The sequence below is a fragment of the Silurus meridionalis genome, chromosome 29, assembly GCF_014805685.1.
Source record: "Silurus meridionalis isolate SWU-2019-XX chromosome 29, ASM1480568v1, whole genome shotgun sequence".
NCBI classification, from domain to species: domain Eukaryota; kingdom Metazoa; phylum Chordata; class Actinopteri; order Siluriformes; family Siluridae; genus Silurus; species Silurus meridionalis.
This window is the reverse complement of record NC_060912.1, coordinates 1,214,341-1,229,519: the sequence shown is the minus strand read 5'-3', so window position 1 is coordinate 1,229,519 and position 15,179 is coordinate 1,214,341. Positions and strand designations below refer to the sequence as shown.

The window sequence follows — 15,179 nt, the reverse complement described above, 5'->3', positions numbered from 1 at the left end:
AAACCTGCCGAAGCGAAATCCAACCACAGAAATGTTTCGCACACTGTACAGTGTACGCGAGCCCGCACTGTTGCTATAGCAACCACGCCAACAAAGTGCATATCCGTCAAAATCTGATGCGAATGTCCTAGTTTCTGAAAAGACGTTTCGAATCGAGAGATTTGCATTTGACCTCAGATTACTGCCTCTGTTATATTCTCTCGTGGTCCAATTGGGTTCCTTGTGGGTTCTCTGGTTACCTGGTGGGAGGACTGGTTATGATCATGATTATATGACCGAGATGCACGGTGTGATTTAAAGGATTTTACATCACCCTAACCAGGAGAAATAGATCCCAAAGATGAATTTTTTTTTACAAATAATTATCATATGGGTCACAGGTCTTTAACTGGGGGTCTGCGACCTCTAGGGGTCTGTAGCGGTACTGCAGGGGGTCTGCTAATTAATGTTGAATCACAGAAATTTTTTTTCACAAACATCAAAGAAAACATCACAAATAAAATATAACGTTAATATTATTATATTAAAGTTCTATTAAACTTAAAGCTGAAGTTTATGATGCATAAATCCTTTTGAAAGATTTTTAAATATATGATGATATATTGCATATATGATATACAATGATGCATGTACAACAGCATAGTTCTAATCGTCTTTTGGTGGTTATGTTTAACACATTTTGTATCAAGAGGTCGCTGCCCCGTGTCTCCATCGCCTGATGGGTCCTTGACCTGAAAAATGTTGAAACCCCTGCTATATAGGTCATTAGAAAAAATGCTGGAAATTCAAATCTTTGAGAAAAGCAACATCTAATAATGCAAAGACGTCTTCATGGTGCATGGAATCATCTCAAATCGACTAAAATATAACCTTCTGTATGATAGAACACGTTCCGGGTCACCGCATGAGTCTCGTTGTCTTTTGTACTGTTCTTAATGCAGAAAATATGAAGAAGAAAAGTCTGTCTGGAAAAGAGCTGAACGACTAATGAAGCAGAGGTGTGTGTGTGTGTGTGTGTGTGTGTGTGTGTGAGCGTTTGTTTACTCCGGCAGGCACGGAGCTGTGCAGTGATTGAAGCCCACATATTGAAGGAACTGATAGAGCCGTGACAACGAGACTGAGGGGGAGATACGGGAAAAGCTTTTATACAAAAAATCACACGCTGGATCTTCAGGGACGTGGAGAAAACACTCACACACAATTACTCGGAGAGGGAAACGATGGCGATCGGATTGGGTGGAAGAAGAACAACCAGAGAAGCTCTTCATGCAATTCGGGACACTAAACATCCCTTTCATTATTAATTTATTAAACTTTAGTAACCCATAGGGTAAAGCTGCTTCTTCAGCATATCTGCATGTTATTGAATACTGGAGAAAAGATGGAGGAAACCTGAGAGACAAGAGGAAAACCTACATAACTCTACATATCCCAATTACAGAGTCAGTCCAAGTTTAATCATCATCATCATCATCATCCTCATAATTTACTTCTTAATTCTTCCTATTATTATTATTATTATTATATATTATTATTATTATATTATTATTATTATTATTATTATTATTATTATTATTTTTATTACTATTATTATTATTATTATTATTATTATTATTATTATTACTATTATTATTTTTAATATTAATTCCACTAGTGTCAACTTAGTTGAGAATGTTTTATTATGGACAGTATCACATTATTTGTTGTGCTTTGGCATTTTCTTTTTCTTGCCAAAAAAAGTATGTATAAAAACTATGTTAGAAAAAGTGAGAGAAAACATTAGAGAACATGTGCAAAAAAACCCCAAAAAACTCTCGCTTTTTACTCAAAAATACAATCTCTTGTTGTTCCCAATGGTTTAGAGATTTTGCAAAAAATAATCTAAAAACATTTTTTTAAAGAAAAGAAATACAGGCTAGAAAGGAAAAGGAAGAAGAAAAAAGAGCAGAAAGACAGTCAGGCTAAAGGGCTACATTACGTGTGTCTACATTATCCATGAGCAGGAAAGAGACATGGCACTCCGGCGCTCCGCTCCGCTCCACCCGCAATCTGCTCATTAAGGCCATGGGCCGAGCAGCTGATGCCAATTTGTTTGTTTTCCAACAGTTTACATTAAATAGCTCATCTGTTCCGGCTCAGTGAGCTCCGGCACCAGCTAGACAGCCTGGGTCCATACAGCAAGGGCACAGAGAGAGAGAGGGAGAAAGAGAGAGAAAATGCGAAAGAGATAAAGAAAGAAAGAAAGAAAGATAGAAGGGGGGTTAGATTGGATTTAGACTGTGTCCTTTGTGCTACTGATGCAAAATCCACAGCGATAAAAGGACCAGAGCCGCACCTATCTCAATTCTATTATTCGAAAGAGCATGAATGAGAATGTGGTTTCTAATGAAAGAGGACTTTCTCCTCGAACACAGTGCTGCTCAGTATTTTTAAACTATTTATAATATAATTTTTTTTCAATAAAAAATAAATAAAATGTAAATCGGCTTGAGCTATTGATTTGTTTCTTTTTCAGGACCTTGGACAGTTTCAGTGTATTCCCTTGCATATCGACTGTTTGTTTCCAGATGTAGCACATCAACGAAATTTCCTCCACATCTGTTCAATGGATGTTGATGGAAAGAAGCTGGACATGTTTTTTTTAAAGGAAAATACAAGGTTTACACTGTCATTCCATCAAATCTGAAATACCCCCAATTCTACAAAAGTGGCATCTGGGTTCGCGATTGCTTTATCCTACAGCACCATTATTCAATGTGTAAAAGGGGAATGTGGCTCTAAGTGTGCTGGATGGGAGAGTGGACACCATTGGCAGGATCGATTGTCGCTGGAAGAAGAGGGCGATCTGTAAATATGATCTCTGGTTAAGTGAGAAGCGCAGTATGGATGTGTTTAAATCATTCTCAATGAGCTCAAACGCGAGCCGCTGCTACCACACGCACACACACACACACACACACACACACACATATACACCGATGCCAGAGCTCGCCTAAGAAGCACACAGGCTCGGGGGCTGGGGTCTGTGATATTAAAGCTACTTGTCTTCTTCCTCCCTGGGGCCAAGGGGACAGAGGGATGAGATGAAGCGAGGGAGGGACCAGCGGAGTGGCAAACCAGCTTGCGCTGTTTGATTTTCCCTTCGCAATCTCAGTCAATTACCGCACCACCATAATTCAATAGAGAGAAGCAAGGAAGTGGCCGGGGAATTCTAATTTCATTTCAGGGGCATTTATCCAGAAGAAATTAGACAACTCACTCAACATTAAAAAGTAAGCGGCCCCACGTTCGGAAGCGTGCCGCCGCCACGAACCGAGGCGGGACGGGAATTTTGGGACAGGTGGCTGGCTCCTGGAATAACATAGCAGTTATGTATATTCAGCAAATGAGCAATCTGAGAGCCTCCTCCTCCTCCGGCGCCAGGCTTTTATTTTGCCTTTAAGGCTGCCGCGGTCGTTTCTTGTCACCGCCGACTGTCAATAAAGCGTTATTCATTGTCAAGAATAAGACCCTCTCCCTCACCCGTACATGAACTCCCAAATCACAGAGGCGCCGGATTTGAATATTTCGCCGCATAATGGGAGCTCTAAACTAATCTTGGGTTCCTCTTCTCCTCCCAATAAAGAGCTTTCAAAGGCACACTGAGGAGCCAATCGTCAGCGATCATGAGGTCTTTCTCCCAGGATTTGACGGAAGGATAATTAGCCCTCATGCAAATTACCGCTGTTTTGAAGGCCTAAAAACCTGACATTGCTGCTGGAGCAAATCTAATGGTTGAAAGCGAGGAAAATTTAAAGAATTAGAAAGCAATTCCCAAATATGGGTAATACTGGTGCTTGGATTTATTGTTACACAGGTTACAAATCTAACAAATGAAATTGGGTGCAATCAAAGAGAAAAAAAAAATCCAAAATGAAATGAAAAAGCTTGTTATTCTTGTAGACTTGTACTTCACATGGTTTGGTAAAATGGTGAATATGGTTCATCATGGATCATCATGTAAAAGTTGACGAATGGTTTTCTGAAGGTCTTCAAAACGCCTCGTCGCCGTACGTCAAACATATGTCACTTCAGACGTCTCTGTGGCAGATTTGCTCAGTTTTACGTTTGCTCTTTTTGTTCTAACTCGCTGTCTGGGGGTCACGTGGGTCAGAATAGCACCAGTTACACCATTAGTCTCGAAACTTTCTGATACCATCTCGTATACTTTGTCGCATCTATGTCCGTTGTGACCAAAATTTGGTTTTGACAACCTGCGATGGTAAATATACTAAAAATGTCAACTCTAGAATCCTCATTCTGTGCTCAAGCATGCAGATTACTATTCAACACACTCTGTTCTGCTCAACCTACAATCAGACCATCGATCATCCTGTTTCTTTGTACATTCCAGCTTTTCTTGTCAAAGTGCTCTCTCTCTCTCTCTCTCTCTCTCTCTCTCTCTCTCTCTCTCTCAAAAGAAAGAAAGAATAAGTGATCTATATTTCTGTTTACCATGTAGCATGTCATTGCTGAATGTACTAGCCCTTTCTCAGTGAGTCAGTGTTAGTGGTTGGTCCCTGAAGGCAACTGTCAGAGGCATGGTGCCGTGTCTTCCACCGCTGAGAGGTCGTGTAAGGGTCAGCATCCCTGAGAGCTGTAGATCAATGTGATGATGAATGCTCCTGGTCAAGTCAGTTCTGCCTGGGTTTGATTTATAGTATTGTACGTTTCCCTGTAGATCCCCGAAGCTCTGGTTCACTACTCATTCTCAAGGAACCAAGTCGGTAGGTTCCAATGTGCCATCTGGTTTTATTGTTTATGAGACATTTGCTCAGGAAAAAAAAACATTGAGTGAGAAAAGAAGGGAGGAGGATTGTTTATCCACATTTTGTCATGTTCAGGCTATAACAGAGTGTTCATACATGACAGTCATTTATGGTGCACAACAACGCTCATTTCTCATTATAGTCCACTCTAACAGTACTGGAGCAGTCAGTCGTCTTTCTTTATTTTTAGCTGAAATTTTGTAATAAAATCTACAAGATTTTATCATGTACAATGTCAAACCAAACACAAGCAATGGTGCTGTTCTGACCATGTCAGTGATTTCACTGTGGACGTTCAAGGTGTTTTGACTTTCAAAAGCTCACTCGAGTTCTCGCTTCCGCACCAACCCGACTGATGACGCTGAAAATCCAGCTTGGTGTTTTGACACCGTTATGGAGATCTGGCACGAATCGCAAAAGTAGACTTCCAGGAAAAGCTGGAAGCGCTGCATTGATGTGCAAGGAGACTATTTTGAAACTAATCGTGTGGAAACATAGATGAATAAAGTACTTTCTTAAAAAAGAGAGATAGTCTCGAAACCACGTAGTTCAGGGTAAGGAGCTCCACTGTTGTGAAGACTTTTTAAACCACAACACCTAATGGTAAAGATGATAACTTGGTTTGACGAGCCTGGTGAAGCATGGTGGTGGCAGCGTCATGTTATAGATTAGCTTGAGAGTGACAGGGATGGGGAGGGAAGGACAATGCAAACCAAATGCACAGGGAATTGGATAAAATTGCACCAAATCTAAATGCTGTAGAACAGATGGGCAGAATAAATGAGAGCTAATACTGTAAACTGCAAAAATCTGTACATTTCAAGACTGCTCTGATACCGACTACAACAACGAGCCACGGCTTTGTACATTATTCATCAGATGCTACCTGAGATGTTCATGGCATGACTGATGCCTACCGAAAACATCTTCATCTCCGGTATTGACAACAGGCACCTAATAAAGCTCGTGTACATCAACCAGCTTGTCACGCTGCCTTCATATGTAATGTTAAACAGGCTCCTTCACACCGCCTACATGCTCCACGAAGATCTGTCTAATCTTATTACGCTGCCATCGATTTCCCACTGATTATCCGAAGCGTTTGACTTCCAGATACCGGAGTGAAAAAAAAGCCTTGAAGCAAAACACAACCACAAAGAAAGAGATGCAAGTTATTGAATACTTGCCGTGGATTTGCCGAGAGACAGCGTTCGCAGCTGAGCACTGCGTGTTAGAGAGAGGATTTAGAACGGAGTATTTGGCATTGATTACCGTTGTGCCTGGTGCAGTTACGTATTACAGCATAAGACACGTATCAAACAAGGCTGGAACCTGTGATTTCACCTTGTTTGGGGTGGATGTGGCATTTTACTTGCATGAAAGCTGACCATCACACTCATATATGCCTTCAGATATACTCTATCGACAAAGGTATTGGGACACCTGACCTTTCCTGACCGTTCCAGCATGGCAATGCCCCTGTGCACAAAGCAGGCTCCATAAATATCTGGTTTACATGGTTTAAAGAGAAATATCTTCTCCTCACCTCACCTACATCAGTACCTGACTTTACTAACACCCTTGTGGGTGATGAACACAAATCTCCTCAAGCACACACCATAATCTAGTGGAACATCTTCCCAGAAGAGTGGAGGGAATTAGAAGAGCAAATTGGGACTAAACATGGAACAGGATAATGCTCAAGTGTCCACAAACCTTTGACCATACAGTGTATCATCGTATTTTAATGGTTTCTTGATGCATAATCCTCCATACATCCACTAACTTTAAAACTGGGCTTTAAACTTCGAGTTCTTTCTTGAGCTTAAACTGCTATTTTACATCCTATTATGTCTTATTGTATTATGTGTGTGTGTGTGTGTGTCTGTGTGTGTGTGTGATAGATTCTCACCGTGGTGTATTTGCCAAGCTGGCAGAGAGACGGGAATGTCTCCTGGTGAGCCCTCCGGATCTTTTCGATGATGGTCTCCTGCTCAGCGGTGAGCTCATACGTTTCTGTCAGCTCCGGCTTTGGACTTTCCTTCTTCTTTTTATTTCTGTCATTCCGCACGGCTGCAAGGGAGGAACGTGAGAAAAATACATCAATTTATCTGTTATTCCTTTTCCTGTAAATTTTGATAAAGTGCTGCTTGTAGGAGATTTTAATATTCATGTAGATGATGTAAACGATGCTCTAGGATTATCATTTGTTGACTTATTAAACTCTTTTGGGGTTAAACAAAACGTCACCAGACCAACTCATCGCTTTAACCACACACTAGACTTAATAATATCCCACGGAGCAGACGTCACTGATATAGATATTTTACCTCAGAGTGATGACATCACAGACCATTACCTCATACTGTACACACTACCGGTAGAGCAGATTAGCCGTGTTGCACCACGTTATCGACCTGGTAGGACTATTGTTCCAACCACTAAGGACAGATTCGTAAATAACCTGCCTGATTTATCTCAATTTCTCACTAAACCCATAACTACTATTAATCTTGATGAGATAACTAAGAACATAGACCTTATCCTCACTAGCACATTAGACACCGTTGCCCCTATCCGGTTAAAAAAGGTTAGAGACCAAGCACCTGCATCTTGGTATAATAGTCATACACATGCCCTCAAGAGAACAGCACGTAATCTGGAGAAAATGGAGGAAAACTAAATTGGAGGTATTTAGAATCGTATAAAGACAGTATGCTCAGCTACAGACGGCGCTAAAAGCTGCTAGAGCTGAACACCTGAGCAAACTTATAGAAAACAACAAAAACAATCCCAGGTTCCTTTTCAGTACAGTAGCTAAACTAACTACAAATCAGGGCTCTGAAAATTGTGTTCCATCACAGTTTAGTAGTGAGGACTTTATGATTTTCTTCACTGAAAAAATAGATAACATTAGAAAAACAATTGTGGCAGTTCAACCTCTTACAGCATCTCCTGAGACAGTGTTACCTTCAACTCCACAACTCCACTGTTTTACATGTATAGGACAGGAAGAGCTGTATAATGTTATTGCCAAAGCTAAATCGACAACATGTCAGTTAGATCCAATTCCTACTAAATTACTGAAGGAAGTGTTATATACAACTGGTGAGCCTCTTCTAAATATTATTAACTCCTCACTATCTTTAGGTCACGTCCCTAAATCCCTCAAGTTAGCAGTTATTAAGCCCCTCATTAAAAACCTAATCTGGATCCAAACACGTTATCAAATTACAGACCAATTTCAAATCTCCCATTTATGTCTAAGATTTTAGAAAAGATTGTCGCTGCACAGTTATGTTCCTACCTGCAAGAGAACAATATCTTTGAAGAATTTCAGTCAGGTTTTAGGCCCCATCATAGCACAGAAACTGCTCTAGTTAAAATAACTAATGACCTGTTTTTAGCTTCAGACCAAGGCTTCATCTCGCTGTTGGTTTTACTAGATCTTAGTGCTGCATTCGACACTATAGACCATGATCTCCTCCTAGATCGCTTACAAAATTACATCGGCATTCAGGGACAGGCATTAAGCTGGTTTAAATCCTACCTGTCCGATCGTTACCATTTCGTAGATTTGAATGGAGAGCTATCCAGGCTAATGCAAGTAAATTATGGCGTGCCGCAAGGTTCAGTTCTAGGACCCCTGCTCTTCACAATATACATGCTTCCGTTAGGAAATATTATTAGAAGGCATGGAATTAGCTTCCATTGTTATGCTGATGATACTCAGCTATATATTTCATCTAAACCAGGCGATACAGCTCAATTAACCCGGATGACTGAGTGTGTTAAGGAACTAAGAGATTGGATGACCCATAACTTTCTACTTTTAAATTCTGATAAGACTGAGATTTTGCTCATCGCCCAAAACTGGTATACAGACGCTCCAGCATCTCAACCTGCATTTAGACGGATGTTCTGTAACCACTAGTTCAACGGTAAAAGACCTGGGTGTTATTTTAGACAGCGACTTGTCTTTCAAAAATCACATCAATCAGGTTACAAAACAGCCTTCTTTCACCTTAGAAATATTTCTAAGCTAAGAAATATGTTGTCTATATCCGATGCAGAGAAGCTCGTCCATGCGTTTATGACCTCCAGAATAGACTACTGTAATGCGTTACTAGGTGGATGTCCTGCTTCATTAATAAACAAGCTTCAGTTAGTCCAGAATGCAGCAGCCAGAGTTCTTACAAGGTCAAAAAATATGATCACATAACCCCGATCTTATCGTCCCTACATTGGCTTCCTGTTAAGTTTCGAATAGACTACAAACTATTACTTCTCACTTATAAAGCACTAAATGGTTTGGCTCCGTGTATCTATCCAGTCTTTTAACACGCTACAATCCGCCACGCTCCTGAGATCTCAAAACTCTGGGCTTCTAGTAGTTCCTAGAATAGCAAAGTCCACTAAAGGTGGTAGAGCATTTTCACATTTAGCTCCTAAACTCTGGAATAGTCTTCCTGACGGTGTTCGGGGCTCAGACACACTCACCCAATTTAAGTGTAGATTAAAACGTATCTTTTAGCAAAGCCTACACATAACACACATCACATCATAACCTTGTGCTCCAGAACATCTGATCACATGCACATTATCAACTTGTGCTGTTAATATCATGAACAGCAGCTACGCTAATTCCTCTCCACTGCTTCTCTTTCTCTCCCCATCCCGAGGCATCCTGAGGTTGCTCCAGCTCCAGTCACCTCCCACCTCGTGATGATTACGGACCTTTAAAGAAGTAGATGCCGAACTCACAAACATCCTGAACCATCTAGAGACGTACCAGTGCCATTTGGATCCCGCTACATGTGTGGAGTTTTGACATTGGACCTCCTGGAGTGTTTAAAGGCTCTGGCATGGAGAAGCTGATGCTGGATCTGTGGTGATCACAAATGCTGAGCTTATAAAACTCGGAGCTACTAACCATATAGACTGTTTAAGACTGCAGAAAGAACATTACTTATAATCTTATACTCCAGTAATCATGTTAGTTCTCACTCTCCAGTGTTCTGTATTGTTGAAAGATTTATGATCAAACTCTTGATGTCACCCAGATGAGGATGGGTTCCCCTTTTGAGTCTGGTTCCTCTCAAGGTTTCTTCCTCATAACATCTAAGGGAGTTTTTCCTTGCCACAGTCGCCACGGCTTGCTCATCAGGGACAAATGCACACCATTCACCATCACTGTTGATTTGTGTAAAGCTGCTTTGAGACAATGTCTGTTGTGAAAAGCGCTATACAAATAAACTTGACTTGACTTGACTTAAATTATAAATGAACCTGAACTAACTCAATCAGCAACTCAGCTGCAAGACGCTCAGGCCTCCTCACCTACATCAACTGAGCACAAATCTCCCCAGAAGAATGGCGGGTATTATAACAGGGATGCTCAAAACGCCTTCACAAATCATATGCTCAGGTGTCTGCAAACTTTTGTTCCGTATATTGTATCTGAAATGTCACTTTCATGGCTGCCGCATGCGAAATAATAATAATAGACAAATGTCCCAACAAAGCGCCATAACCACCGAGGTCAATGAAGACAAGAGCCGAACAAAAGGAGGTCAGTGAAAGACGATTTTGAACTAGTTCATCTCAGACATAATGGATGTTAAGTCTTCCATAGAGGCCTTGAGGCTTCATCTTCTAGCTGATATGGCATCATCAGGGGCAAGCGGAGCAAGAGAGCGAATCCCTCACCTTTTGTAAGAGCCATGCAGTCATCTCGTGATTAACACACACGCGGCTTTATGAAGCCGGACACGCTTTTACGACATTATTAAGAGGAGACCACCTGGTGCTGTGCAGGGGGCCGTCTGGGGGCCGTCCAATTTCATTACACCTTGGAGGAGCTGCCGGAGAAGTGCTACCTTGGACAGCTCCAAAATAAAATACAAAAAATGACTCTTCTACAAAGCGTGTCTGATAAAATGCAAACACGGCTACAATTCCAAAGCGATCTTATAGAAAAAAAGAAGAAGAAAGTGATTCAACAACATTCTCATGCATCTGCCTTTAGATTGTAATGCAATTAGTCATATTTCTATTGCAAATAATTTTTATGTGTGGAATTTATTTTCCGTCGATGATTCATATCAAAGTACTAGTAAGTAAGTTTGCATGCTCAAATCTATGGAGCCCCCATGCATACATGCTCCTGCTGGTCTGTCCTAAAAGTCTTCATCTAATTACCCGGCTCAGTGACACCAGTTCCACATTTCTACACACCCCCCCAGATTCCAGATTTCTGGGTTTGTGCTTTAGGGGCATTTTCAAAACAGAGTAAATAATATATGGACAAAAATTTGCTGCTCTCCTATCTTCTGGGAAGATGTTCCACTAAATCTTTGTGATTTGTGGAGATTCGTTCAGCCAGTTAGTAAAGTCAGGTGCTGATAGAGGTCAGAAGGTGAGGAGGCCTGGAGTGTATTCAGTGTTCATATTATTCCCAAAGGTGTTTAATAATGTTCTTGAGCAGGCCACTTAAGATCTTATCTTAGCATCTTAGCATATCTTCCTGGAGCCAGCAATAGCGTCATTGTAATGCTGGAACAGGTTTCAGTTCTCTAGTTCAAAATAGAAATTTCATGCTAGCACCTCCAGCTTTGTGCAAACAGTTTGGGGGAGGAACCGCATAAGGATGGATATGTCAGGTGTCCCAATACTTTTGGTAGTGCAGTGTGGTGCTGGAATATAAATGTAGTATGATGGGATCATCTGTAAACGATTTTGCACCCAAAGATGGTTGATAAACAGGTTCTGGCAGTAACACACACACACACACACACACACACACACACACACACACACACACACACACACACAATTATTCTTCCTTTTACTCAATCATGGCTACAATCTGCTAAATTAGACTTCATCTCAGGAACATTTTCCTGGAAAGCTTCCAAACTCAATTTGGTCTCTGTTTCTGCTTTAATATTCTATATTTTATGAACTACTATTAGATGTTGTTGTTTTTGTCGCTGTTGTTACGTGCCATTTTTATGCTAATTTCACCCGTTCACGTTTTTATTCTGCTAATGCCCTTTTACTAATTATACAATCAACGAAGCGCACTAGTTTTAAGAACAAATGAGACAATTATTCATTTATATATTTAAAGTATTAAAGCCTTCCATCATGTGGGCTTTGGGCACCACAAAACCTAATTGTTTGAGGTTTTTGGCTGTTGTGGTTCACTGTATAATTAGAAACGCTGTGTAATTGAAGCCTGAAGACTGAGTGCAATCCGGGTCCCGTCCTGAATTAAGAACATGGACTATTACTAAATGTTGAAACAAGGTGTATCAATCTAATCTAGGGGTTCTCTTACGACCCCACGTTTGGAACGGACCTCTGAACAATGTCAGAGATATTTTTTTTAATTCAATTTGAAATATGTTTTATTCATATCAAGCTCTGCTCTAAAAAAAAATCCTGTTATTATTAGAGGTCCAGACACAGATGGACGATTGCTAAAACTGTTAAAAATCCATATTGATAGTTTTTCCGGTTTTCCATCCGCTGTCATTACGAGAGCGGCCTCTAGAGGTGAATCAGTGCTGTTTGTTTTTACACGCGAGACTGCGCGCATAATTATATTTATTATTTATAATTTATTCATGATATTATTATATTTATTAATGAATATATTCATATTTATTTCATTTAGAACATGTTCATGAGTCAGTACTGTTTTTTTCAATAAATAAATAAAAAATTATAATAAAGTTCAGTACTCTTTTGCATGGAGTGATTATTTGTTTTGTTTTTTATCCATTAAAAAAAAAATCGGTTAATTTATCGTTATCAGCAAGTACGATCCAACCTAGCTATTGGTATCGTATCGGTAAAATCGGTTGACCGCTAGTTATTAACTAGAATTAAATTAATATATTAATTAAAATCTGCACCATAATACTGGTAGTCACTTCCACCACTAGTTTGGAGACCCCGGGTCTAATCCCCTGGGATTTATGATCTTTGAGAATGCCCCTTTAATTCCCCCTTTGATGTACTAAACAAACAAATAAGTAAACAAAGGCATAAAGAAGGCTTTGTGGAGTTTTTTTTTTTGGAGGGTGTTTAGATCAGAGTTGGCGTGTACGCTCGACAGATCAGTGGAAGCCCTGCTCTATTTGCGAGCGTTGAAAAAGGCCTCCTCATGGGTACGTGATCACAGACGCTGCCGCACAAATACAGAGGCAGGACACGCTGATGTTTCCTAGGATCAATGCAGCAAAGGGCCTCCAGGAAAACAGACAGAGAGCGGAGAAGAAGACGGAGAGTCAGGAGGACGCGAGAAAATGAAAAAGACACACAGACTCTATCGTAGATCACGCCACGTTTTGAACCGCGAGCACTTTGGTCTTAGTTCGCATTCCTCATGCATTAAAGAACAGAAATGGTCCTGCTCTTCGCTCCATGAAGCCGGTTGAATGGATTCAGGGGCTTTGCTCGGCTCTTGTACGTGGCCGAGCCGTTGAGCAGCACGCTTCAGAGATTACGGCGTGATAGAGATCTAACACAGCGACTTAACAGCCACTCAAATCGGACACGTTTACAGCAGCAGGTGTCGGCCTGGTAAATGCCCCTATCATGAGCACAGATGTTCTCCAAATCCCATAAATGATCTCTACAACAATAGATCTGTCCACTTCACTCTACGCTGTGGTACGTGTGAGATCTGGGAATAAAGAATGAGGAATCTCAGTGACTCTTATCAGGTTCTTGGTATAAACATTCCACTCTGTACAACCATGGTGAAGAGGAAAAGCATCTCATAATGCACAGCATGCTGAACCAGCAGACAGGAAGCCACATCAGGTTCCATCGGGTTCTAGATCACATTTTACATCAGGTTCCAACAGAATATACATTCTGCATCAGGTTCTTCATCAGGTTTTACATTAGGTTCCAGTAGGTTCTACATCAGGTTCCCTCAGGTTTTCCATCATGTTCTACATCAGATTTTACATCTAGTTCTATCAGGATCTACATTAGGTTCTACACTAGGTTTTACATTAAGTTCCATCAGGTTCTACATTACATTCTAGACCAGGTTCTGCATCCGGTTTTACATCAGGTTCCACCAGGTAATACCACATTCTGCATCTGGTCCAATAAGGTTTTATCTTGGCTTTTATCGGGTTCTACATCAGGTTTAACCTCAGGTTTTAGATCAGGTTCTGCATCAGGTTCCACCGGGTTATACATCAATTTCCATCAGGTTTAACATCAGGTTCTGGGTCAAGTTATTTAAAATGTTGCTTAGTGAAACAAAAACAGAAGTTTGGCCTCAGGCAGACAAAAAAGTGTTCACATTACAGTAGTGAAACTTCAGAAACATCATATGGTGGTGGTTAATCTTCTTGATCAAATAAGATTCCGAGAAGAGTTGACTGTTCTGTCCCCTAGTTAATAAGATCCCACTCCGTTTTCCTTCTGCTCATCATGCAAAGGACAGAAGACCATTAAATAAATGGCATTTAAAACTCTTCTCGGCAAGAGGAAATAAATCCGGCAGAGGAGCCCACCTGTGGGAGTGTCTCTCGCTCTCAGACAAAATGTCCTTCTAATGTGCCTTTTCTTTCTGCTCAATCTAGCAGCTATTATCAGCTTAATCGCCTATTTTATCGAGCCATGCTTAACGCACACAAATAAATCCTTAGTGGAGACGAGAGGGGGCTTCAGGGGCTTCAGGGGCTTCCGAGCACCTCTTAAAGAAATGACAACAGAGAAGGAATGTGCACTTAAATGTGGCACAGTGGTCCAACTTCACTACGAGAACTTTGTATGGATCACTACGTGCATTTCAACAAGAGAGTGACCAGAAATAGGAGTCCCACACATGTCAACTGCCCCGCCCCGCCCTGTGTCCCCTGCCAAGCCCCTGTGCCCCGCCCCACCCCGGTGCCCCGCCCCTGTGCCCCGCCTCTGCCCCCATGCACCATGTTCTATTAGATTGTCTTCAATCTCTAGAATTTGTATCGTATTATTTATTACTTGCAAAAATCACTCCAGAGTGGACAATTCTTACAAAGAAAAAGACACCAAAGAAATTCTACTGGTCTTTAGATTTTTTCAAGAATAAAGCACTCAGTTCTGGAAAAAACTTTACCACTACACTGGAGACTTCTTCCAAAGAACGATTTTTGACTGGAAAGAAAAAAAGCTGTGATTTGCCTTACATCAAGAACTACTGTCAGTGCTGCTGTTAATTAAAACCTTCCGACCAATCAGGATCGAGAATTCGACTTCGCCGTTGTATTGGAGTATTTAATTATTCAATTAAATAGACGTTACATGTTTTTCAAGACGCTGCCATACTAGCCATGAAGAAATAAATAAATAAATGACTGA

At 40.8% G+C, this 15,179-nt stretch overlaps 1 protein-coding gene across 2 annotated transcripts in view; it reads right to left on the bottom strand.

The window, feature by feature from the left end:
• LOC124381863 (retinoic acid receptor beta-like) overlaps positions 1-15,179 on the bottom strand; it is a 106,996-nt gene that overhangs the window by 12,548 nt on the left and 79,269 nt on the right. For both annotated transcript variants that reach the window (XM_046843742.1, XM_046843743.1), the window contains one exon: positions 6,721-6,881. In XM_046843742.1, the coding sequence (XP_046699698.1) occupies positions 6,721-6,881 (161 nt within the window). The remainder of the gene's footprint in view (positions 1-6,720; positions 6,882-15,179) is intronic.